The following is a 24,937-nucleotide window of genomic DNA, read 5'->3' on the forward strand; positions in this document are numbered from 1 at the left end:
ACTAGAAATTTGCCAGCAGGGCATATTTCAGTTGTTCACAGAACAAAAATAAAAAAGCATATGATGAGATGGCTATGTTTATTAACTTGACTAATGCAATCATTCACAATGGATATGTATACCAAAACATCATGTTGTGCCCCTTAAATACATGCAATTTTTATTTTAAAAAAATCACGGTTAACATGCAAAAAAAAAAAATAGAAAATAGCATATTTCACACCAAAATCTCTTTGCTGGTAGCTGACATAAGTATATTTACTTTACCAAAACTAATGAGCATAAATTATCAGTGAGTTAATAGACAAACCAAATGGAATGAAGGTTATAGTCACTGTTTACCAGAGCATTCATAATGCCTTGTGGGGGCTGGAAGACTGACTTTAACAAGTGAGTTTCCTTTGTTTCCCAACTTCTTGAGGGAGCAAATACTTATAAAATGATGTCTGTTGACAAATTTGAAATTAAAGAAAGGAAAAAAGAAATGCTTGTATTTGTTGATGTCTTCTATTTGAAATAGAAAAGGAAAAAAGAAAAAAAGTTCATCAAGTAAGGTATTTTTTTTTGGTAGGCTCCCTACCCAACATGGGGCTTGAACTTACAACCCTGAGATCAAGAGTCGCATGCCTTACTGACTGAGGCAGTCAGGCGCCCCTCAAATAAGATATATTTAAATTGGCATCTAAAATAAGATTTCGGGCACCTGGGTGGCTCAGTTAGTTAAGTGTCTGACTTCAGCTCAGGTCATAATCTCACAGTTTGTGGGTTCTAGCTCCACGTTGGGCTCTGTGCTGACAGCTCGGAGCCTAGAGCCTGCTTCAGATTCTGTGTCTTCCTCTCTCTCTGCCCCTCCCCTGCTCGTGCTCTGTCTCTCTCTCTCTCTCTCTCTCAGAAATAAACATTAAAAAATAATAAGATAAAATAAGATTTCATTGGATGTTTACTCTAAGAAGTCCAGAGACTGAGATAGCTCAGTTTTACTTTGAATTCAATGCTGTCCTCATTTTAAATTGTAAGTATTATTTACCTCATATTCTTTGTGGAGTAACTCAAGTCTAGTTTTCCGAAGGTGCTTCCTGACTGTATGGCTTAGCATAGGTTCACTTTCACTTGTCCCTCCTACAGGACAAAAAAAAAAAAAAAAAAAAAAAATGTAACTTTCTTTGTGATTTAAACAGTATGAAAACAAAGATAAACTTTTTTCTTATTGTTTTATATGGTTCTCCAGCTTAATTTCTTCATACTTGGGGCTGCCACTTAGGCCTTTTCTCTATCTTGATCTTCAGAAAAGATAAATATCAAATAATGCCACAAGAAATACCTTCAATAAAATATCATGTGTGTTTACTTACCTGTGTATCTTATTAAATTCAATGAAAGCAAAGGCTATATTTTGTTGTCACATTTGTACTACTGCAAAATTTGAATACAAGACAAATGTTAAATAATATAAAGCCAATGGTTATATTTATATTTAACCAATAATTATGTAATATATTATCCATATTACCAATTTAAATTTCATACAATTATCAAATGTTTACCTATATACATCACATATAATCATATAGGATATAAATATTATTATAACCAATGTATTCAAACATACCTAGTTACTGGTAACACAAATAAAAAGATTAATGTGTCTTTTTACTGAATCTAATAACCCAGTTACAATGGATTATGAATAACAACATTAACTGTATGCGCATAACTCAATACAAGTACACTCAAAATGAATTCTTCCTGAGAGCTCTTTACTTATGTTATGGTTATTTTCTTTGTACTTCTTAGTATCATGATAGCAAAGGCATTTTACAGATGTTGTTTTTCAGGACATTCTATCCAAAAACAAGGATGCCTGAACTATTTTACTTGAGAGAATTTATGAAGTATCACTTATATAAGAATGAATAAAGGCAGGAGAGGGACGTGAAGAGAAGCTGGGGAAATACATTCAAATTATTTTCATCAAGAAAGTTCACAGCAGAAAAATACTCCTCTACCAGATTTTACCCAGGTACCCAAGAAAGTAACCTTGGAACAATCTCTGATTCTTCTTCAGATTTCTTAGTTCCAAGTCCTACTAGTACTTCGATAATGGCAAAATGACATCAGTGAAAACTGTCTATTTTCGTCTTCCTCCAAATATACACTATTTAGAGACTGTTTCAAATCTGTTTCTATATGTTTATAAAATAGGCCCTTACCGATAATCTCTTTGCAAGGATTTTCAGGAGTGATGGGGACTCTGCAAGCTGGACACTGGCTATTATTCTTCAACCACAAATCGATACAAATTGAACAAAATACATGGTTGTTGATGCATATGACAGGCTGGCGTACCTTTGAAAACAGAAACATTACTTTTAGTACAGGGCAACAGTCATAACTAGAATCCCAACAGATTTAGTTTAGAGCAAAAAAATTGCTTCTCTAGAATACAGTAGTGTAGGTGTTTTAAAGGGAAATTATCTAGGATTTATAAAAAACATTGGTTTATAATTTAAACAGCAAACAGTGCTGATGGAAATACGGACATACACTAAACACACAAATCTCTGACTCCATTTAAACAAGCACAAATACTAATACTTTACATTTATGTCGTCTTATATTTTACAAAGGGCTTTCACATGCACTTTCTCTGTTTTTGTTTTGTTTTAAATAATCCTGTGAAGTAAACACAGGAAACATACATCACAAATGAGGTAACCGAAGTGTGAAGCAATTAAGTGGCACAGTCAGGATTAACTATGTGTTTTAACTGTGTGTAGTTGTTTTATAAGACAGAAAATAGAAGAGAGAAATTACTTCAGTTTTCTGCCTGATACTAGTTTGTTTACATATTTATTGTCTATCTCTTCCATTAGAAAGGGAGCTGCATGAGAGCAAGAACTTCCGTCGTCTCATTCATGCCTAAATCCCTGATGCCTAGAAGGCAGCCTAATACACAGTAGGTACTCAAAAAAATGTGTTAGATTAAGTAACTGCTATTAAGACAGTATTTAACATTAATTAGGTAGGGAACTTGCCAGAGGGAATAATGACTTGATATTCTTCAACCAGCAAAAATTTTAAAATAGAAACCAAAATAACACCGAAATGCTCAGGCTTTCACTTGATTTACAAAGAAATGTTACTGTGGGACTCAAAACACTGTACAGCATTTTCAATATTTTCCTGTTCTAATCATAAAAATACCATTTGAGAGTCCTGCACTAGAGACCAGAAGATCAAGAGAAAGCAGAGGAAGTAGAGAGATAAGGAAGAGACAGAACCACCACAAAACACTTTCTGCAGAGGAAACGCTTGTGCTGTCCTGTATCTGCCTCAGAAAGACACTATGAGTATTCGTTCATTTGAAAGGGGTCTCCGCCCTCAGAGAAATCACAGCTGTACGGCAGTTCAAGATAGGCAGGTGATCATTTTCAGTCTCACTGTGAAGAACTCTCTGGTTGGGGTGCCTGGGTGGCTCAGCTGGTTAAGTGTCAGACTCTTGGTTTTGGCTCAGGCCATGATCTCACGATTCTTGAGTTCAAGCCCCACATCGGGCTTTGCGCTGACAGCATGAAGCCTACTTGGGATTCTCTCTTTCCTTTTCTCTCTGCCCCTCCCCAGCTCACACACACTCTCTCTCTCAAAATAAAAAAATAAACCTAAAAAAAGGAAGGAAGGAAGGAAGGAAGGAAGGAAGGAAGGAAGGAAGGAAGGAAGGAAGGAAGGAAGGACGGACGACTCATTCACTCTTTGGTCTTTGTCTGGCTTTCCAAACGTTTAGATGCTCCCTGGATTATGAACACTAACATACGAAAACTAAATAAAAGAAGATAATTCAGCATGCATTTAGACTTCCTTTTAGAGAAACCAATTCTAATTCATTCAGTTCAAATGACTGGACAGGACTGATCTGAATGAATGAATGAGACCATGAAGGACAGCTTCTCGAACTCTTCTTCTAAAGTGAGCCTACCTACAGAGCAAGGAGTGAATGTTTATCTAGGACGTATTCTTGGTCAGAGTCTCAAGAGGCAGACAAGTTGGAACTTCCTTTGCAGGTTCTGTTTTTTCCTAAAAAGTCAAGTGATGCGTCCGAGTCCAGACCATTATATATTTTTGGGTGTTTTAATTTCATCTTTAAGTCATGAAATGTTTTAAGAAGAAAAAATTTCTCAAACTACATACCAAAAAGATATTGCTTTATCTAGCCTGTAGCTTCCTGCAACACACACACACATACACACACACCACATCCCTGCAATACTCCTAGAAGTACATATACCCCTAAATTAAGAAACTCAGCTAATGAAAGAAAACTTATCTTCTTGGGCTTTTAAAGCAGCGATTTAATGTCTTTTTTTTTTTTGTTTTTAAGTCATGAACTCATCTAAAATGGATGAAAGCCAATGGTCAAAACATAAAACTGTGCACATTTAAGGAGATTCAAGATGGTCTCCTACTCACTACAGGCTTCCCTCATTAGAAGCTCATTTAAAGGCCATCAGTATTTTTTTTTTTTATTGTAGAGATAGAACATGAGCAGGGGAGAGGGGTACAGGGAGGGAGGGGGACAGAGAGAGAGAGAGAGAAGGGGGGGTGGGGAGAGAGGGAAAGAGAATTTTAAGCAGACGCCACACTCAGTGCGCAGCCTGATGCGGGGCTCCATCCCACAATCCTGGGATCATAACCAAAGCCCAAATCAAGAGTCAAATGCTCAACCGACTGCGCCACCCAGGCACCCCATAAAAGCAATCAGTATTTTCTCTGTAACTGCTCCCACAACTAAGGTTAAATACCTCCCCAATCTAAAAAAAGGTTTTGGACATCACAATGGTTGGTGCTATCATTAACTAAGGTGAGAAAAGTGGAGGAAGAGGAGTCTTATAGGTGGTGGAAATCAAGAACTCTGTTTTGGCTATATTAAATGTGATGCCAGGGTGACTTTTAAATGGACAAGGCAGAGTCTGAGAATCACTGGCATAAAAAATTAAAGCTACAGGACTGGAGGAGATCCCTTCCATGGGCAGAGTAGCTGGAGACAAGGCATTCCAGGAAGCAGAGGAAGGAAAAAAAAAGGAGCAACAGCAAAGAGAACTAGTCTTAAAGAAGCCAAGAAAAGTTTTTCAAGAGGAAGACAGTAGCCAAGCATGTCAAATAAGAAGAAAATGAGCTTGATATGGACAGAGAAATGACTATGGGATTTAATTACATGGAAGTCATTGTGATGTGTTACTGACAAGCACTGTTTCAGTGAATGATAGGGGTGGAAACTTGATTGAAGTCTGAGAGACAGAGAAGGTAAAGTGCTGACAGAATATAGACAATTCTTTCCTGTTTTGCTGTAAAGGAGTGAGCATAAAAATAAGACCATGATAAGAAATGCCAATGGGAATGTTATGGTAAGGAGGGAATATTAATGATGAAGGAAGAAAAGCAGGGATCAGAGCCATAGGCAGCAAAGTCCCTAAGAAGTCAAGAGGTAATGAAATTCAAAGCACAAAGGAGAGGTTTGGCTTTTATGGGATTGAGGATCTGTCTTTCATTGTAACAAAAGGGAAGGCTGAGGGTGTGAGAACAAATGCAAAGGTTGGAAGATCTGCTGATGGAAATGAGAGAACTCATATCTAACTGTTCCAAATGCCTATATTTCATCATTAAATACGAGGTGAAGTTACCAATTGAGAGGGAGAAGTTGGGTAGGGATATCAACTTGAGAAAATAGGATAAAAGCAGTTATTTTGAAAAGTGAAAAAGTAAACTTACTAGTAATTTTGGCAGGATTGCCAAACATTGTTGAGTTCCTATTTGAGATCTGTGGTTTTGACTATAAACTAAGACCAACTGAACATAGATGCGTATTTTTCTTACCAATTTTTACCTGTTCAGTTTCAGGCAGGAAGCAAATGAGTAGTACAGTTTACTCAGAGTTGGATTTTTGCCAAGGAGAAAGAGAGAGACAAGGGAATGATGACCATAAATGTCCACGGCTAACAAGGGACATGAGTGTATGAATGGTAATGATGACGGTGAAAAAGCGATGTTCATAGAGCCAATGAACTGGTCTTGATAAGGCTGAAGTAATGCTGGAGAGGAGTCACAATGAAAAGAGGATCAGAGGGTAAGTTGCTTCTAATCAAAATACCGGAGGTGGTAGAGCTGCTTTCTCTAATGTTTTTTCCTGGGCCATCTTATCTGGCATAGTTCTATTTCCTCTCTTAATCTCATGTATCACATGATGTTAAACATCTTTCCTATGACAACTCCTGAGAACCCTCTGTAACTGGACCTCAGTAAGTGGCAGAGCTTAGGCTTTGAGAGATAAACCTGGGGCCAACTCCAGCTCTGCCATTTGAGCTGTTTGATCTTGGGCAAGCCCTTTAGTGACAATGAGCTTCTGCCTCTCAAAACAGTGGTTTAACTCAGTATACTTTTCATTCAGGCATCAAGATTTAGAAATGTAAAGATGTAAATACAGAGAATACCACAAAACAATCCTAAAAAAAAAAGAGACAGAAAGAAAAAAGAAAAGAAAAGATAATAACATTACTATCTCCGTATGCTTAGGAGCTAACACCATGGAAGGATCTTGTAGCTGCCTCAACCACTACATGTTCAAAACCGAACTTGGCCTCCTCCACACATTTGCTCCTCCTGCTGCATTCCTCATCTAAGTTCATGGCAGTACTGCCTCATTACTTGGGCTAAAGCACTCAGAGCTATCTCTGACTCACTTATCCTCACCATCCAATCTTTCACCAAATTCTGGTATCCTGTATCAAGTCTAAGAAGCCAGAGACTTTAAGATGCACCAATATTTTATGTGCCACTAAGGAAACAGAATGGAAAATGCTGCCAAATACAACTGTAATATGCCATCACTTGTAAGATACAGCCAGGTTTCAAAAAGTTATGATGTGAAGGGGCGCCTGGGTGGCTCAGTTGGTTAAGTGTCCGACTTCAGCTCAGGTCACAATCTCATGGTTTGTGGGTTCGAGCCCCGCGTCAAGTTGTGTGCTGACAGCTCAGAGCCTGGAGCCTGCTTTGGATTCTGTGTCTCCCTCTCTCTCTCTGCCCTCCCCGCTCGCACTCTGTCTCTCTCTCCCTCAAAATAAACATTAAAAAATTTTTTTTTCAGTTATAATGTGAAAAAAGTCCATCCCAGAATGTCAAAATATGGCAAATCTACCTCCAAATGTTTTTTGTTTTGTTTTATTTTTACCTATCATGTATCCCTTCTTTTCCATCTTCACCTCAATGAGTTCAGGTTCTCATTCCTTTACCCTTGGATCTACTGCAATGACCTACCTCCTCACAAGCTTCCTGGCTTCCAAATATTCAGTTCTGTCCACCTTTCATACTGATGCCAGAGCTACCTTTATAAAATAAGGATCAGTAGCTTTCACTGCTCTCCTGCAAAACAGCAATGATTTTTCCCTGTTCACAGTTTTAAGTATAGCATTCAAAGAACAACATAATCTGGTTCTTAAGTAGCCATTTCGTCTGCTATTTCGATACTGATCTTCTATTTCAATACTTGATATAACCTGCACTTCAAGCACACAGATCTACTTGATGTTCACCAAATTAATCGGCACATTGGAGGCTCCCTGTTTATTGTGCTCTCATTTCTTAGCTTGATATATCCTGCTGGCCTCCAGCTTCCCCAATGAAAATAGACTCCCTTCCAGCTTTTAAGATGAAGATCAACTGCTACCTCTTCTGCAAGGCCTTCATTAATCCTTTTTAGAATTAACCGGGTCTTTGTCTGATTTTCCTAAGGGTACTCCTTATGCATTGATTTAATGTTCACTTCTATCTGCATTGTGCTTTACTTAGAAAATTGTTTACATTCTGTTCTCCCTGTTAGATTTCAGGCTCCTTGGGGGCAGGAGAGGGGCATGCTCATCTTTGTATCCACCTATAGCACTGGCTATAATGCCTGGCACACTCTAAGATTAATACAAGTGGATTTTGATGTATTAAAATGAAAGGCTGAGATAACGTTCCTTTAAGTGTCTCAAGAAGCAAAAGGTCAATGGCCACTGCCAAACTGTGAAACAGCAAAAGTTTAACCTTTCCATTTAATACACCAAATTATATAGAAGAACAACCACAGGCAGACGACTTGACTCTGTCTGCTAAGAGCCACTAGCAATGCCACCCACAGGAGAATTATTTTCACTGTTTGATACCTGGTATTGTCACTCTCATTGGGTTGGAGTTTTGAAACGTTGACTAATTCACTTCTTTGGACCAAGTACTTATCAGATGATTATTTCTAAACAATGGTTTAAATTTACTTTAGGAGAATAGAAACCTATAAATAAGAAAGAACTACTAAAACAAATTACTTGTTATTTATTTGACTGTAACCTATAAGAGCAAAATACAAAGCATCTAGCCCTCCCACAATTCCTGTCCACCCATCTTCCTCTATCAAGATCCTGGTATATACAGTATCAAAATATGCATATAATTTTCTTCAATAAAATCTTTCTGAGATAAAGAAATAGTCATAATTTGCCTATATTATTAAGCTTTCCATCCAGTTTACTCTCAAATGAGATCTGTGGCAGTAAAACAGTATTCTTATGAAATAAAAATGCAAGACAACAATGGCAAGTGACATGTACAATTCCAAACTCATCTAGAGTAAGGATGTTGAAATGATAGTCTAGGATAATGCACCCTGAGGGTGGTGAGGAGGAGGAGGAATGGAAGAGAAAGCAAGGTATGAAAAGTGGGCTCTTCGGGGCACCTGGGTGGCTCAGTCGGTTGAGCATCTGACTTCAGCTCAGGTCATGATCTTACTGCTTGTGAGCTCAAGCCCCACGTCAGGCTCTGTGCCAACAGTTCAGAGCATGGAGCCTGCTTCAGATTTTGTGTCTCTGTCTCTCTGCTTCTCCCCTACTTGCACTCTGTCTCTCTCTCTAAAATAAATAAACATTAAAAAAATTAAAAAAAAAAAAAAAGAAAAGTGGGCTCTTATCACTGAAAGGGGCCTGAGAGGGCAATCCTAGATGCAGAAAAGATTAACCCTAAATCTGTAATTCTACTACACAGTTTTCATTTCTTTTATTTGAAGATGTTTCAATTTTAAGAGACCACTCTACCACCAAAGCTCCTTTCTTAAAAAATAGATGTACCTGAGAGAAGTCATGTCAAAATGGGTTATTCATTAATATCCATATCATCCTGGACTCACTTACTAGGAATTATTATACACTGGTTTAGGACAAGGTTTCCCAAATTCAGCACTACTGACATTCTGGACTGAAGAACTTTTTTTTTTTTTTAAGTTTATTTATTTTGAGAGTGTGCATGCAAGTGAGGGAGGGGCAGAGAGAGAGGGAGAGAGGGCCAAGTAGGCACCACACTGTCAGCCGGACCAGGGGCTCAAACCCACAAACCAAACCATGAGATCATGACCCAAGCCAAAACCAAGAGTCTGACGCTCAACCAACTGAGCTACCCAGGGGCCCCTGGACTGAAGAACTTTTTGATATAGGGATCTGTCCTGTATATTGTAGGATGTTTAGCTAGTAACATCCCTGGGCTCTACCCAGTAGACGCAAGTAGCACACCCCTGGAGACAATCAGAGGCATTTCTAGGCACTGCCAAATGTCCCTGCAGGATGAAATCCACTCCCAACCCTTTCAGAACCACTGGTGTAAACTATTCACATATCTCCCTAACAACCTAATGGGGTTGGTAGTATCAAATTCATTATCAGCTGTGGAAACTGAGACTCAAGGAAAAAATAACACAGGTTATAAGTGGCAGAAACAGTATTTAACCATCATTCAATGTGATCCAACTACAAAGTGAGTGCTCTTTCAACTAAGAAATAGTTTTTTCTTCCTTAGTACAGAGTTAGTGAACAATAATCTGGGAGTAAGAAATAAAGAGCACATGCCTGAAAGAAGCAAGAAATTTGGAACAAGACTTTGGGGTCAATAGGGGCTGTAGAAAAAGGCCACTGAGAGAAGTGATGGGAAGGAAAAGCAACTTAACTGGCCTGGCAATTACACTTAAAGTCAGTTCCTGTGCCTTTTATCATCTTTGCTAGAGACTCGAGTTCATTTTTCTTCAAATAATATTCTTTCTTGCACCTATGTCAAAATTTTATGGGTTTCACTAGGGAAGACCTAGAAAGACTGAAAAAGAAGGCTGAGGTATAAAAATGATGGGTAATAATAACTCCTCTGCCTCAATTTGGGGATTTTGGAAACTTTTCAAAATGAAATTTCTGGATTGTTCTTGCTATGTTTCAAGAAATCTTTGGCTCTGGGCCAAAACTTAGGTCCTAGAACTTTAAAACTATGTGATCCTGAGAACTAAGTTGCTTAATACCTATTGGTTTAGGTCTCCATTTCTTTCTAGGTAAAAGAAAAAATAATATATCTTGCCTCCCCCACCTTCATCACTACCTAGAATGCTTTCAAGACTCAGAGCCTGGAGCCTGCTTCCGACTCTGTGTCTCCCTCTCTCTCTGCCCCTCCCCCGTTCATGCTCTGTCTCTCTCTGTCCCAAAAATAAATAAACGTTGAAAAAAAAAATTAAAAAAAAAAAGAAAAAAAGAAAAGGCATAGGCTCATTATTAAAAAAAAAAAAAAGAATCATATTTCTTTAGTAAATATGTCAGCTCTTACATACCGATCTTAAAATTATTAGGATACATCAATACTTTTTTTTTAGTAATTTTTAAATTATGCCCTAAGTACATAAAAACATAATACTGTATTTTTTGAAAGTGTCTGCATTCTTCAAACTTAATTTGGAAAGGAAAAAAATGTAGTCCATATGGCTTTTGTCAAAGTAAATTACTTGTGACAATTATGTACAATCCACTCTTGGGAACTGAAGAGTCAATCAGGAATCAAACGTGGGCTCAATGTACTGAGGTCAATAACATGCTGGCCAATCAACAGCCCCTGATGAACACTGATTAATTAATTTAGTTGCATAAGGCTTCTTACCTAGCCTTACCTTGTCAACATTTTTAATCAACAATATGGGTGGAAAGCAAGGCCTCCCTCAAAGAAGGGATTCTTCCTGTAGTATTCCTAGTTTGAAACAGTCCACCCTACTTTGGACACTGCAAGAGACAGATACCCCATATCCTAAGGAAGGTGATTTCATTTTGGATTATTTCAGCCACAGGACTTGTCCTTACATAAGTACAAATCTTAATACTGTAGAGCTACACAAAGCTTGATTCCCTTCCAAACGAAAAATAGTCTGTATTTAAAGATTTGCTATTATGTCCATTCATTCCAACACAATTCCATTCCACATATTCGAACCTCAATTTCAACTCCTTTCTAAATTTCAAAATACTCTAGTTTTTTTATATTGAAGTCTCAAACTGGACTTATACTCAAGTGACGAATAACTGAATATGATATACTAACGTTGAAGAGCACCAGAAGTCTAGTTGTCACTTCACTTCAAAACCTCCTTCACCTTTCATTAAACTAACTATAGTCTACATTGGGAGACATGTTACTCACGGAAAAATGCAGACTTAGTGAAAAACATGCAACAATAATTTGATTTTGCAGTTGGAATCCTAATTGATGAGAAAAATGACTGGAATTATCTAGAGATAAACTGGTCTGTAGCAATCTGGTACCAGGACCTAAATGTCACTTAACTGATATCCTGAACCTGTATTTCTGCTTGTTGGCCCACTAGTTCTAGGCAAAAGGAAAAAATTAAGGAGGAATAGGCAAGAAAATATATTACATATAACTCATCCCACAGGATGTGTATCTAACTTCTTCAAACACATAGAGCTCTTGAGATATTGGCAAGGTTGCTAAACATTATTAAGCAGAAAGAATCCACCTTTAAGGCTGAGGCAGAGAAAGGCAGAAAATGCAAAATGTCTAAACTGTCCAATTTTAAGTACATTTGTATCCAAAAGACAAAGTATTGACAGTGTGCATACTTAGGCTATCTCCACTACTCTTACGTCTCTATTCTTCCCCATCCCTGTCAGCATCTATATTATCTATTCAGATTTAAGGTCTCTCCCACCCCCAACTCTTCCTTTAAGGTAATATGCACTTTTTTTTCTTTCCTTTTCTTTTTTTTTTTAACAGTGACCTCTCAGGGATAATGGCTCCTAATTCTGTTGAACAATCAAAAGAAAAGAATCTTGCTAATGGTGAGATTTTTGGACAAATAATGAGGGCAGCAAAAGAATGGTTATCTGAGAGAGGGCTAGTCAAAAAGGACCTTAAGGCAGATGTCAGAGGTGGCCAGAGGTGTGTGTCAGGGAGGTGGACGCGGCACTGGAAACATGGCACTACCCCAGGTCATGCTATCTCCAGTACTCCACAATTACCATTATGTGGGGAGGGTTAAGTGGCCCAAACAGATCAGATTTCCTTTAACTGTACAAAAGGCAGCAGTTATACGGAACCAGTTAAAACCTGGATGTACCGTGGCAATTTCTAGAACAAACAGGTCCCACTCCATTGGGAAAGCAAATCTTCATAGAATGAGTGCACTTCCTCAGGAAGCAACTGGGAAGAACAGTTACTACAAAGGCTGGTTTCCTCATTTGAGGGCCTGTGTCAGTGCCCACACTAAAGTTTAATATTTATTGAATATTATTATGCCCCAGACCTTATGCTAAACACTACAATTGAATTAGTCATTTAATTGTGCCCAGAATGCAAGAAAGAGTGTTGCTTCTATTACCATTCCCATCTCACAGATAAGGAAACTGTTCTGAGACAGGTTAAGTAACTTGTGTAAGGTCACAGAACTAGTAAATGGAAGAAGCTAAACCTCATAGTCTGAACACAGAACTCAGGCCTTCAATACATTTATGCTTCCACAGTACACAGAAGAAGATGCCTGTTTACAAACCATTAATCTTTGATTAGATTTCATTTTAGAACACAGCTAAGCAATACAGGAAAAAAAAAGAGAAAGGGATGGAGGGGAGGAGGCACACTACAAGATCATCTGCTATCACAGATGAGCTCACGTGAGTTTTTAGGAAGTAATTTACTGAAGAGACAAATGATAACAGAGGTTCAAGCCAGAGACTCTAAGCCTTAGCTTTCTTATGTCAAAAAAATGGGGCCACCAGCCCTATCTATTTCACAGCACTGGTGAAATGAGTAAATGAAGTAATTAAATGCATACAAGAGCATTCTGTAAACTGCAAATCACTGTATTCTACTAGGTATCCTTTTTTGTTAAACACAAAAAGCACAGGTATGGAAAATCAACCAGGCAGAACACACTGTCAACACAACTGCAAAAGAGCCTATTAACTAACGGAAACTAGACGTAATGTGTACAACTAAGACCAAAGGAAAATTAGTTCCCAAGATATTTTTATCAGCTTTTAATGCTACTGTTGAGAGTAAATGCACTCAGAACTTAACCCGTACTTGTGGCAACTTCATGTCAGAAACCAAATGTAGACTAGCAAATATAAACATCATCTCCCCCTCCTCCCAGCTCTGTATGTAGGCAGTGGCAGCAAATACCAGCTCAAATACCACCCTCTACGCCACCATCCTTGATCTCTCCAGTCAGAATTGATCAAGCCATCCCCTGTATGCTCTCACAGCACATTTGCTATTTCCTTGGCATTTCACTCTGACTGATACCAAGAGTTATCAGTTGCTTCCAAGCCTGACTTCCTACTACTGCTTGAACTCTTAAATTCACACAGAACCCCAAACACCTAAGGCAGATGATCATACTGGCTGGCACTCCAATGTTTGCTCTTTGAAGTTTCTAGGTCTCAGTTCCATGCAGGAGGCTGTAGTTTCAGTCTGCACTCGAGGGTAAACAGACACATCACAAATGTAAAAACAATTCGGGGTGGGAAAAAAGTCTGACTGCTCATCCATAGGATCTTCTTTCTTGATCTATGCGTTAAAGAAACGCTCTTTTAAAAACCAAATGGGAGGCACAAACGGAAATGAAAGAAGAGACGAATGCATCAGACTCTTCAAAATTCCGTTTCTAATTCAGAACTACTTTATCTAGCTTCACAAACACGTTAGACACCTCTTGCAACACAAAGAGCGGGGATTCCATCTCATCGCTGAATGGTTCCAAAAGACCATGCCTCTCATTCTAAATACCACTCAGGGGTGGGTACTATTTACCTTTCAAATTTTGAACCCAGAGCAAAGGACATTCTAAAGGCAGGGTTAAGCAAAGGAAAGGATGTTGGAAATGGAAAAGACTCTCCAATTAGCACAGCGGGCAGGCCCAAGGACAAGAACATTCCACTTGTGCAGGGGACGAAGGAATCTTGGGCAAGACTCCCAGGAAACGTGCTTTAACGGGCTTCATACACGCCACACAGGTGGCAAAGGGGCGTAAAATACTGTTGCGAGTCCTTACTGACGAGGCCTCCTTCGACGTCGGAGTCGGCCGGCCGGGTGAGGCCGGCGGAGCTAACAGAGCCGCCTGGCCGCCCTTCCTTCAGACCCTAGGCCGCTGTCATCCCCCTCCAAAAGGCGCAGAGGATGAACCCAGCAACCACGACGCGTTCCCTTAGTCCCCCAGGACGCGGCCTCCCAGCGCCTGAGGAGAACGCGGGTAAGCGTCTGCACCCATCTCCCCGTCCCCGCCACACACGGAGACCGCCCTCGGCTCCGGAGGGCGACTTCATACCCGACCCTGTTTCGAGAAGTGCCCAGAATCACCCATTACCTTCCCCAAGCAAATGTGGCACGTGATGGGCAGAGTGAGCGACAATGTAACGTTCTGCACGGTCTGAGCCATGGCAGCGTTCAGAATCCCGCCAACACGGAAGTCCCGCCGACGGCGGCTCCTAGCCGCGACTGGGGCCGCGCGAGGCCGGCTACGGCAGCCTGGCAGGGCCACAGCCCGCCGGGAGAGGAAACGAAAACGCGCTTTTGAAACGTGCGGCCGCCACGGCTTTTCCTTTCCTTCTTTCTCCCTCCCTCCCTCCGGAGCTTCCTTCCTTTCCTCCCTTTCTTACTTTCATTCAAAAAAAAAAAAAAAAAAAAAAAAAGGCCCCGGGTTCGGAAGCTGCAAGATTCTTGAGAATGAGGAGGAAGGCGGTTTACTATGGGCATCGATGGAGTATCTTGAAAGTTTAAATGAAAGAGTAACAGTGCAGAGCAGAGAGGAAGATGGGGAAAGCGATTTTAAATGCCTTACTCTTCCCCGGAGGGTGGGTGGAAGTTTTCTGCCTAAAAATTAAACCCCACACAGTCTGCAAAAGCACGGCGCAGTCAAAACAGGAAGAGATAAAATGTTATGTATACATTTTAATTTTCAAAAAAAAAAAAACCAAAAAACAAAAAAACCTTTCTGCCGCTCTCAGATCTTTTTCCATTCTGAAATGATGCGATGTTCCTTAAAAACAACAAACAGTGATTGTCTCTTGATCTCTTTCTGAGACGATTTGGATACATTTAATCGCAGGTTTCCCTGAAGGCTTGCTTTTCGTTGGTCCTTCTGTGGTTTCTAACGGAGACTAAAGGGTCAGAGCCACGAACTCTGATTTACACGTCCAAGTGAGAAAGCTGCAAACAGTGCCAGCCGTCCATCCTCTGGAAAGCACTTGAACAAGCCTGTGAAGCCTTCATTTCAGGTGCGTGGTTTGGATAAGCTGTAGAACTCGGAAGGAGAATGTGTGAGGTTCTAAGTTAGCATTTCCTACTAGTGAAAAAGAAAAACTCTAAAAGTTCCTTCATGAATCTCGAATGTAACAGATTTGGAATTTAATTGTAACTTACTTTAAGTGAGGGCCAATGTGATTAATTTATGCAAACAAATACAATTTGTGAGTAGAGAGATTAAAAACAAAACCAATGGAACTACTTCTACCGATCTTTGGGAAAATGACACAGACGGTATAATTAGAAGCAGCATGTGGTCAAAGGAAAGGGTTTCTGGATCTGTACGGGACGGTAGAAATCACTGTCCCAACAACTTTCTGGCTCTACTGGCTTCAGATAATGTATTTGACCTTTCTGCTTCTTAGCTTCCTTCTTGGTAAAGTGTGTGTGTGTGTGTGTGTGTGTGTGTGTGTGTGTGTGTGCGCGCGCGCGCGCGCGCGCGCGCGCACATTAAAAGAGGTCAATGTATGTTTACTATAATGTCTCAAAGAAACAGACAATAATGAGACTGGACCAGCCTGAAGAAGCCTAAGTCCAGTTCAAAATCTGCTCACAGGTGACAGTGAAAATTCTTTGAAACATCTCAATAACTTCATTTCCTGGGAATTGGAGGCCATCATGCGTTTGGAATTGGAGAACTAGGGAAAACTGCCTGGTTATTGGCCACTTTTTCAAAATGCCTGGCATAAAGTCACTTGGTTTGGCTATTTTTTGGCTTTTTGAAGTCATATTTTTATGGAGTCTGGAATTCACATGTTTTCCTAATGCATCATTCCTGGCCAAGAGTGTAGATGTTAGGCTTCAGAATGAGACAGCTCCAGGTGGATACCCACTGTCATTCAAGTTTCATCTTGTCCCCAGCCTGCTGTGTTCTTCCTATTCTCACCTCACTGATAGCTAAGATGGTATGTTAGGACCTGTCATTCCCACCCTTTGAGTGGGATGTAGGACTGAGAATGTTTTGCCTTTCACATCCATCCCTAGAAACTGCAGCAGGGAGATATGTTGAAGACATTTTTTTTGTGGTTGTTTTGTTAGTTATTGGAGCAAATTCATTTCTTGTTAATCACCTCAATGATTGGTGTTAATACGCAGTCACAAAGCTGAGTTTAAAAAATCATACCCTACCTTTTAGGTAAAATGTCAAAACCTAGACTCTTCCCAACATCTCTTTCCACATTCACTGTCATTGTCACGGCTTCTTGGTGCTTAGTGCTTTGTCCACATAGTTATTTCTGTGTTGATCACGTTGTATTATATTTGGTTATGTGTTTGCCCCCACAATAGACTGTTTCTTGAGGTCAGAGATTGTGTATGATATCTAGTATCTGGTACTCGGTGACTGTTCCACAAAAGGTAGTATTTTCTTTAGCTACAGACACAGGCTGCTGTAAAAATTGCCTTTACTTGTTTTTCACTTCAAAATGGAAGACTTTTTAAAAATTTGGTTTTTGCTAATTATAAATTTAATTTAAAATTAAAAATTAAATTATAATTTAAAAAATTACCTTTTTGCTAATTATAAAAATAATAAGGCTCATCTTAAGAAAAGTAAGCCATTTTTAAATATATAAAATAATAAGCAGGGGTGCCTGGGTGGCTCAGTCAGTTAAGCATCTGACTTCAGCTCAGGTCATGATTTCATGGTTTCTGAGTGCAAGCCCCACATTGGGATCTGTACTGACAGCGCAGAGCCCGCTTCAGATCCTCTGTCTCTCTCTCTCTCTCTCTCTCTCTCTCTCTCTCTTTCTCTCTCTGCCCCTCCCCTGCTCACTCTCTCTCTCTCAAAAATAAGTAAACATAGAAATAATAATAAAATAAACTAATAAGCCAAATTTCTTCGGTACTAACGCCTCACTTTTCTATCCTGTGTGGTAATCACTGTTAAATTCTAGAACATACCCAAACATTTTAAGTCATGTACATGTGTATAACCACAAATAGGATCATACCATAACGTACCTGCTTTTTGTTTTTTTAACTAATGTTTGGTGGATAGGTACACACGCGTACATATCTAAATAATACTGTTAGCAATGCAGGTTGATTACGACTCCCTCTAGGCCCAAACTGATTGCATGCCAATTCCCAGGCTTTGCTTTTGATAATGCAAATGGTTTAAGGCTAGGAACTATCCTTTCCTTCTGCTCTATGAACAGCATTTCCTTTTGTTGACAAATCATGTTCTAAATAGATGTTATTTGGCCAATTTTGTTAAATTAACGCTATTACTCTAATAGAAAAACAAAGATTACTTGGCTCATTGACTTCCTGCTTAATCTCTTTCTGGACTTCCTAGTAGCCTTATGGAGAGTCCTGTGACCCAAGGAATTCTGTCAGATATAACATCTGAGATGGGCTAAAGCCCCCTAAATTCTTAGAATTATAAACTTCTACAACTAGAAAGAATCTAGGGGTTTTTTTTTTTAACAGGTTTCTCCTTTCAGAGATGAAGATATTGAGACCTAGAGAGATAAACCACCAGGAAATGGTAGATTTGGAACTAAATCCTAGATCTCACTTGGATTCTCTGAGATTGTTGGCCCCATGCCTTAGTGTAAGTGCAAGATGTATTATTATTAATAAAGTAGTTCAGTAATAAAAAGTCAGTTATAATTGAATTTCTTTGCTAAGAAAACCATCAAATAGCTATGGAACACCTTTTACCCCTTGTTTAAATCAGATTCATTTTTATGATAAATTATTTAAAAGCAAGTTTAAAAAAATATAAAATCTTAAGTGCTATTAAAAATTGATTAGGCATGCATTATTCTTTCATTGACCCAGTTCAGATTGTTTTTTAATTTTTTTTGGTCAAAGCTAATAAATTTGAGTAGATGTTTCTGACAGACATTTTGTAATCATTTGGTCATCAGTCAATTAATCACAACTTCATAAATATTGATTTCAGATTATATTTATTTTTCATTCCTGAAAGACAATCTTTTTTGTTGTTGTTTGTTTTAAATTTATACTCCCCCACTTGGATTGTGGTTAACACTGAGGAAACTCATAAAAGTTAGATTAATTTAAGCATAGGTGCTGGCCCAGCCGCATGGACGTCAAGAATGGTACTGCCTTCTCACAGGCTGCAAATTCTGAACTAAAATGTCTTAAGATAGTGGCATGAAAGATGCTTGTTACTACTATAGCAAAAGAACTTGGGTTTTTCTTGCAAGATTTTTGTTTTTGTTTTTGTTTTTTTAAAGAAAAGACTACTAAAAGTTAGCCTGCATTCATTTAATGTACTTCTATTAAAAACATTAAGGAACAACTAATTCAGACAATGTTCTGCCTCATGGAGCTTTCATTCTAGTGGGAAGGTTCTACTGCATTGGCTTGGAGCCAAATCTTTGCCTCTTGAGTAGCAGTTGAGGTTTTAATGCTGAATTTGCATATCAAGTTTGTATGTAAATCACAATATAAGTGATTGCGAAATGAATTAATAAATGAATGAATGAATGAATGAATGAATAAATAAATAAATAAATAAATAAAATTAGTTATCTGTTGTTCCATCAATATTTAAAAAATTTAAATGGCTTTTTAAAAATGTTTATTTAATTTTGAGAGAGAGAGAGTGTGTGTGTGTGTGTGTGTGTGTGTGTGTGTGTGTGTGTGTGAGCGGGGGAGGGTCAGAGAGAGAGGGAGACAACAGAATCAGAAGCAGGCTCCAGGCTCCGAGCCGTCAGCACAGACCCCGATGTGGGGCCCAAATCCACAAGCTGTGAGATCATGACCTGAGCCGAAGTCGGACGCTTAACTGACTGAGCCACCCAGGCACCCCTAATTTTTTTTTTATATGCCAGGCACTGGTCTAAAAGCTGGGTGTACAGCTGTGAATGCCTGCCTACTTTTATTCATTCAACAACCACTTCACTGACTACCATTGACATGCCAGCCACTGTGCTATTAATGAGCCACTTTATAAATGGAACCACTGAGCCCGGCTCTTCTATTCTACCATAAAAATGCCTATTCCTACAGTAATTTCTCTTCCGGATGTGCTTATTGTCAGTTAGCCTCTGGCATTGTGACACAGCAAGTTATTGTTTTAAATATTTTAAAATGTTGCAAATTGGGTGATTGTTTTAAATTAGGTAATTTTTAAAAGAATATTTTAGTTCCACCTAAGGCTAAGTGGTACTTCACAAATGTTTGTTGAATGCTAGAGAATAAATAAAGGAAATGTTATCTCTGGGAATATTGTATCAGATTTTAACAGGAACCAGGAGACAGAAAAGCAGTGGGATTTGCCACAGTAGCAGAATCGGGAACCCAGTTCTGAGATCCTGACTGCTTTTGTCTTTAAATTGCCTGCAGAGCACTTCTTTTTCTTTTTGCCCTTTGTTTAGGAGTTAGCAGAACTTCCAAGGTAAGATCCTCCCATAAGAACTTAAAGCCAGGCCCTTGTTTTCAAGTTATTTACTTAAGCCCTATAAATAATGGCACTCCATCTGAGGACACCTGTCTTACAAAGGCATCCTGCACTTGGCCATGGAGTCATCAGCGGCTGGCTGCAGCCTTGCCAAGTTGCTTTAGGTAAAGCATCAACACCTCCTTTACACACTCAACACTCCCCGTCATTGTTTCAGCAGCTGAGTCATTTATTACAAGTGTTATTTAAGATATGGCTCTATTTCCCCATATCACCATCTTCACCTCTCTGATCTGTGATTTTTACTTCTTTTTCTCCCCACACCACTCACTACGACAAGTCTCAACTTTTGTCTCTTTCATGAGGCTTTTCTTGCATGCCCGAGCCTCCTCATAACCCTCTTGCCTTTCAAATTCTGTATCACTTCTAATCTATATCAACCAATTTTGTACCTCATGAATGTATTCTCCAAGCCCCTATTGAACACCTCCTATGGCTCAAGCACAATGACAAATGCTAAAGCTAAAAAGCTGAAAGACTGGCTGGAAGTCTGAGATCAAGGTGTCACAGGCTTGCTGCCTTCCGAGGGCGATGAAGACGAATCTGTTCCATGCCTGGCTCCCAGCTTCTGGCGGTTTTCTGGCATTCTTTGGTGTTCCTTGCTTGTAGAAGCATCACTAAGATGCCTACCTTCATCTTTATGTGGCTTTCTCCCTGTGTGCATGTCTGTGTTCTAATTTCCCCTTTTTATAAGGTTGGCAGCATGGATTAAGGGCCCGCCCTACTTCATTACCACCTCATCTTGCTTAATTAGTTATATCTGTGATGACCTTCTTTCCAAAGAGGGTCACATTCTGACATAATGGGCTTAAGACTTCAAAATATGAATGGGGGGGGGGGCTGCACAACTCAACTTGTAACAGTATCTGTGAACACTATTTAAAATGATGTCCAACTCCCTACCTTCAGGGCACATGGTTGGTCTGCTAGGCCTTGCCCTCCTGTCTGTGGTGGGAGCCTGGGTCTAGTTTAGCAAATAAGATACAAGTAGAGGTAATGTGGTTACTTCTTGGCTGGAGCATTTCGTTGTCTGTTTGAGGTTGCTGAGAGCTCTCTTTCCCTCTGCCGTGGTGACCAATAGCATGTAAGATGGAACATATACCGAAAGCAACATGGAACGAGCTTTGACTCTTGATCGGCAAAGAGCCTGAAAGAAAACTGAACCTTTATTATTATAAGTGACCAGGTTGTGTTACTATATCATAACCTAGTCTTTCCTGTTACAATAACTTTGAGGGATATGATTTATTTGTATTTTGCTAAGGGCTGAATTGTGTCTCCCCAGAATTTATATGATGAAGCCTACACTCTCAATGTGACTGTATCTGGAAATAGGGTCTTCAGTAGGTAATTAAGGCTAACAGAGATCATGAAGGTGGGACCATAATCCCATTGGACTGTGGCCTTGTAAGAAGAGAAAGATCTCTCCTTCTCTTTCTCTCTCTCTCTCTCTCTCTCTTTCCCATCTCCCTATTTTTATTTCTTTCTGAATTTTCATTTCTCTCTTTCTCTCCACTCCCCTCCCCCACTTAGGGACACATGAAGATCAAGGCCATCTGCAAGCCAGGAGGAGAACTCTCCTCAGAACCCGACCACCTGTGGCATTCTGATCTGGGACTTTCAGTCTCTGAACTGTGAGAAAATAAATGTCCGTCACTTCAGCCACCCCATCTGTGGTATTTTGTTAGGGCAACCTGAGCTGACGAAGTCACTTTTTTCCTTACTTATATTGATTTATATGTTTTCCTACTTATACTTATTTAGACTCTCATAATTTTTTCTTGTGCTTTTTCTAATCTATGAAAAATATTAGTTTTATAATTATAAAAGATTTAACACTTAAAGAAAATTCCTTCAAAGCATGCATCGTTATGCCACGTATTTTAGTAGATGTGCCACCCAGGTTATCTTCACAATGAACTAAATTCAAAGGAAAACCAAAATTCAATTCAATTTCATAGAAATGTGTTGAAAGCCACGGCTCTCGTGGCCGCTCTCCTGAAGAGCCTCACACCAATCTCCTACCTCTCTTTCTGCAGATACAGACTTTTAATGATAACACAAACCATTTCTGTACTTCACGAACTGAAACGGCGATTTGTGGTGTGGCATCGTTCTCAGTCTTCCTCGACTGTTCCCTGAGATGGAGGTAACTGTGATAAATCGAATGACTGTTCACCAAAATTGGCTTCCGCTCCACTTCCTGGATGAGGATTAGATTGTAGAGTTCCACCAGAGTGGGGCCAATGAAATGTGAGCAGAAGCGACATAGATCTCTTTCAACCCGAAGCTCTAAGAGCCCGTGCTTTCTTCCTCACTCCTCTCCCCCTCGCTCTGGGTACTGGCAATCGCTCCCTATGCCTGGGTCACAGGGAAGACAACAGAGGGCAGAGCCTCAGGCCAAGTCCAGTAGACTTGGAACATGAGCTGGGAAGTCTGTTGTTATAAGCCACCGCGATTTTGGAGCATTTCTTTTTTAACAGCTACACATCCTAGCCCATCCTCACCTATACAACGTTGGGCACGCTGTGTGAGACTCGGTGTGTGTCGTCTGTGTCTGTACACATGGCACAGGCTAGCTTTTCCTTGGGACGACATGTGTGACAGACACAGACATAAAGCACTCTGTTCTCCCTTTAGGGGAATCTTGGTGCTGCAGCAGTTGAGGGTATTGTCAGCAAACGTCCTTCAGTTCTCAGTCCTTCAGGGTCTGCCTCAGCTGCAGAGAACCATCTCTACCAACGTCATATCCTTCCTAGGCTGGCCCACATCTGGCAGCCGAGGGAGGGAGGATGTAAAGGTCCAGCCAATGAAGGACAGCTCTGTTGGGTCATTCAGCTCTAGAGCCCCCTGTGAAATCTGTCAGGTGTGGGTGGGCCCGCACCCCAGCCTGGATCCTTCCTTTGCCCAATCCTACTTCCTTCGCTTCTTGTCCACGGGTGTCGACCGCAAGGGCACTTCCTAACAAACCTTTTGCACATTCAGCTGTTTCAGAGTCTTCTTCCCAGAGAACCCAGTCTGCCCCCAACATGCCTACCTTTAAAGAAAATGAGAGAAGTGAGTGTGTGTGTGTGTGTGTGTGTGTGTGCGCGCGTGTGTGTGTGTGTGTGTGTGTATACACACATATGCTGCCAGTGGGTCTCTGTGCCTCGTTGTCTCCCCCACTTTCCTCCTTTGGTGACCCATTTGTTCATAAATATGCCATTATTACTAATTAGCTGCAGCCAACCTCTGCTCCTGCGGGCCTTGGAGACTGTCTACCTTCCTCTAGCAGGTATGACAAATGTGCGAGTATAACTGGCAGAGTGTGACCTCGTTACTTTGTTTAAAGTCATTGGGAATAAGAAGGACCATTCAGAGGTCAAGAGGCTGGGCCACTTTAATTTTTGTGTTTTATTTATTTTTAGATTCTTCGGTATATTAAAAACTGAAAAAATGCCGAGTGTCACAGATTGTGTGGTGTATGCTGAATATTTACATTTAACAGATTCATTCCTTTAGCCTAAAATACAAGGCAGTGTAATTACTTTCACATTGACCAAAATAATTATAGGATTTATCATAGACTATGAACTCCTGGCACTACAGGTAGTACTGTCTTGTACACGTTTGGGTTTGTTTTTGTTTGTTTTCAATCCATGGGTCACATCCCCCTCAGCGGGCCATGAAATCAATTAGTGGGTGAAGAACAGGGCAACCAAAGTGGACAAAACTCCTTCACCCCCTGTCCCTCCAGCCAAGGTGAAGTAACTGAAAATTTTTATGTGGGATTTGTGACTGTCCCCTTCTAGCTGATGTAGTCTCCTTATTTATCCCGACTTTCTCCACTCTTCCCAGGCCTTCTCCTTCACCTCCATCTGTCCTGATTGCAACCAACACTTTAAGAACCTTCCAGTTGCACGCAATGGAACATAAATACACGCTACATTGCATGTGGTAATGGTTAAAGTATTATTTGTTCTGGGTGGTGATGTAAAGTAGATTTCTTACCGAGGCATGTATTAAAATGTTTGAGAACTAGTATCTTAATGTATATATTTGGGCTGAGTGTTGGATGTCTCCTTTTAATATCATCAGTGTGCTTCTATGATGGAGTATTTATATTCTTTTTTTTAAATTTTTTAAAATGTTTTATTTATTTTTGAGAGAGAGACAGAGAGAGAGTGCGAGTGGGGGAAGGGCACGGAGAGGAAGAGACACAGAATCCGAAGCAGGCTCCAGGCTCTGAGCTGACAGCACAGAGCCCGACACGGGGCTCAAAGTCACAAACTGTGAGATCATGACCTGAGCCGAAGTCAATGTTTAACCGACTGCGCCACCCAGGCGCCCCTATATTCTTTTTGAGATGATGTTAAAAGTCAAATTTTGAGTCAGCTGATAAAGGTAAGACTTGGGGCAAAAGAATCTTCTAGTCCTCTTCCAAAAGAGGCTTCTTTGCCCCTGTTGCCCATTCTTCTTACTCCTTCACCGAAGCATAAAGTTACACATTATATGGTTTCAAGGAATAGTCTAAACCTTGTTGCTGTGACTTTACAAAAACTGCGGAGAAGCAAAAGGAAAGGGTCTTTTATTGCAATTTCTTTCTCAGACACATAACCCTAGCAGAGCAACTAAAGGTAACTCAGTGAGAATGGTGGTTCAGTCCCGCAGATCTTCCTGGTGGACATACTGGTAAATAGCTTGCCATTCTTCCTGTTGTATAGTTAGAAAATTGAGGTTCAGAGAGGTAACAAAACCACATAGGTATTAAATGCCATAAATAGATTTTCTGACTTGTATTCCAATGGCTGTTTATTCAACAATAATTTGTCAAGGATGCGCTATGTTCTGGAAAATATGTGTTAGGCCTGAAGGATATTGAAT

General features: G+C 39.9%; 1 protein-coding gene and 1 long non-coding RNA gene across 5 annotated transcripts in view; one reads left to right on the forward strand and one right to left on the reverse strand.

Moving 5' to 3' along the window:
- Nucleotides 1–14,844, reverse strand: part of OBI1 (ORC ubiquitin ligase 1) — a 41,450-nt gene extending 26,606 nt beyond the window's left edge. The window contains exons 1-3 of one of the 2 annotated variants that reach the window (XM_003980460.5): nucleotides 14,699–14,844; nucleotides 2,211–2,346; nucleotides 1,028–1,119 (exon numbers count right to left, since the gene is read on the reverse strand). In XM_003980460.5, the coding sequence (XP_003980509.1) occupies nucleotides 1,028–1,119; nucleotides 2,211–2,346; nucleotides 14,699–14,770 (300 nt within the window). In that variant the 5' untranslated portion in view covers nucleotides 14,771–14,844. Of the gene's footprint in view, nucleotides 1–1,027; nucleotides 1,120–2,210; nucleotides 2,347–13,734; nucleotides 14,163–14,698 lie in introns of those variants that run through there. The other variant, XM_045054744.1, reaches the window with a different exon arrangement.
- On the forward strand, nucleotides 14,190–24,095 carry LOC109498727. 3 transcript variants are annotated; one of them, XR_006595862.1, is made up of 5 exons: nucleotides 14,190–14,584; nucleotides 15,440–15,608; nucleotides 21,608–21,708; nucleotides 22,114–22,223; nucleotides 23,912–24,095. It is a non-coding gene; the product is annotated as an uncharacterized LOC109498727 (long non-coding RNA). The 3 variants fall into 3 exon arrangements; XR_006595861.1 differs by lacking the exon at nucleotides 14,190–14,584 and adding an exon at nucleotides 14,827–15,185; XR_002155605.3 differs by lacking the exon at nucleotides 14,190–14,584 and having other exon boundaries at nucleotides 14,827–15,608.
- The last annotated feature ends 842 nt before the right edge of the window (nucleotides 24,096–24,937 follow it).

The sequence above is a fragment of the Felis catus genome, chromosome A1 (genome assembly GCF_018350175.1).
Source record: "Felis catus isolate Fca126 chromosome A1, F.catus_Fca126_mat1.0, whole genome shotgun sequence".
NCBI lineage: Eukaryota > Metazoa > Chordata > Mammalia > Carnivora > Felidae > Felis > Felis catus.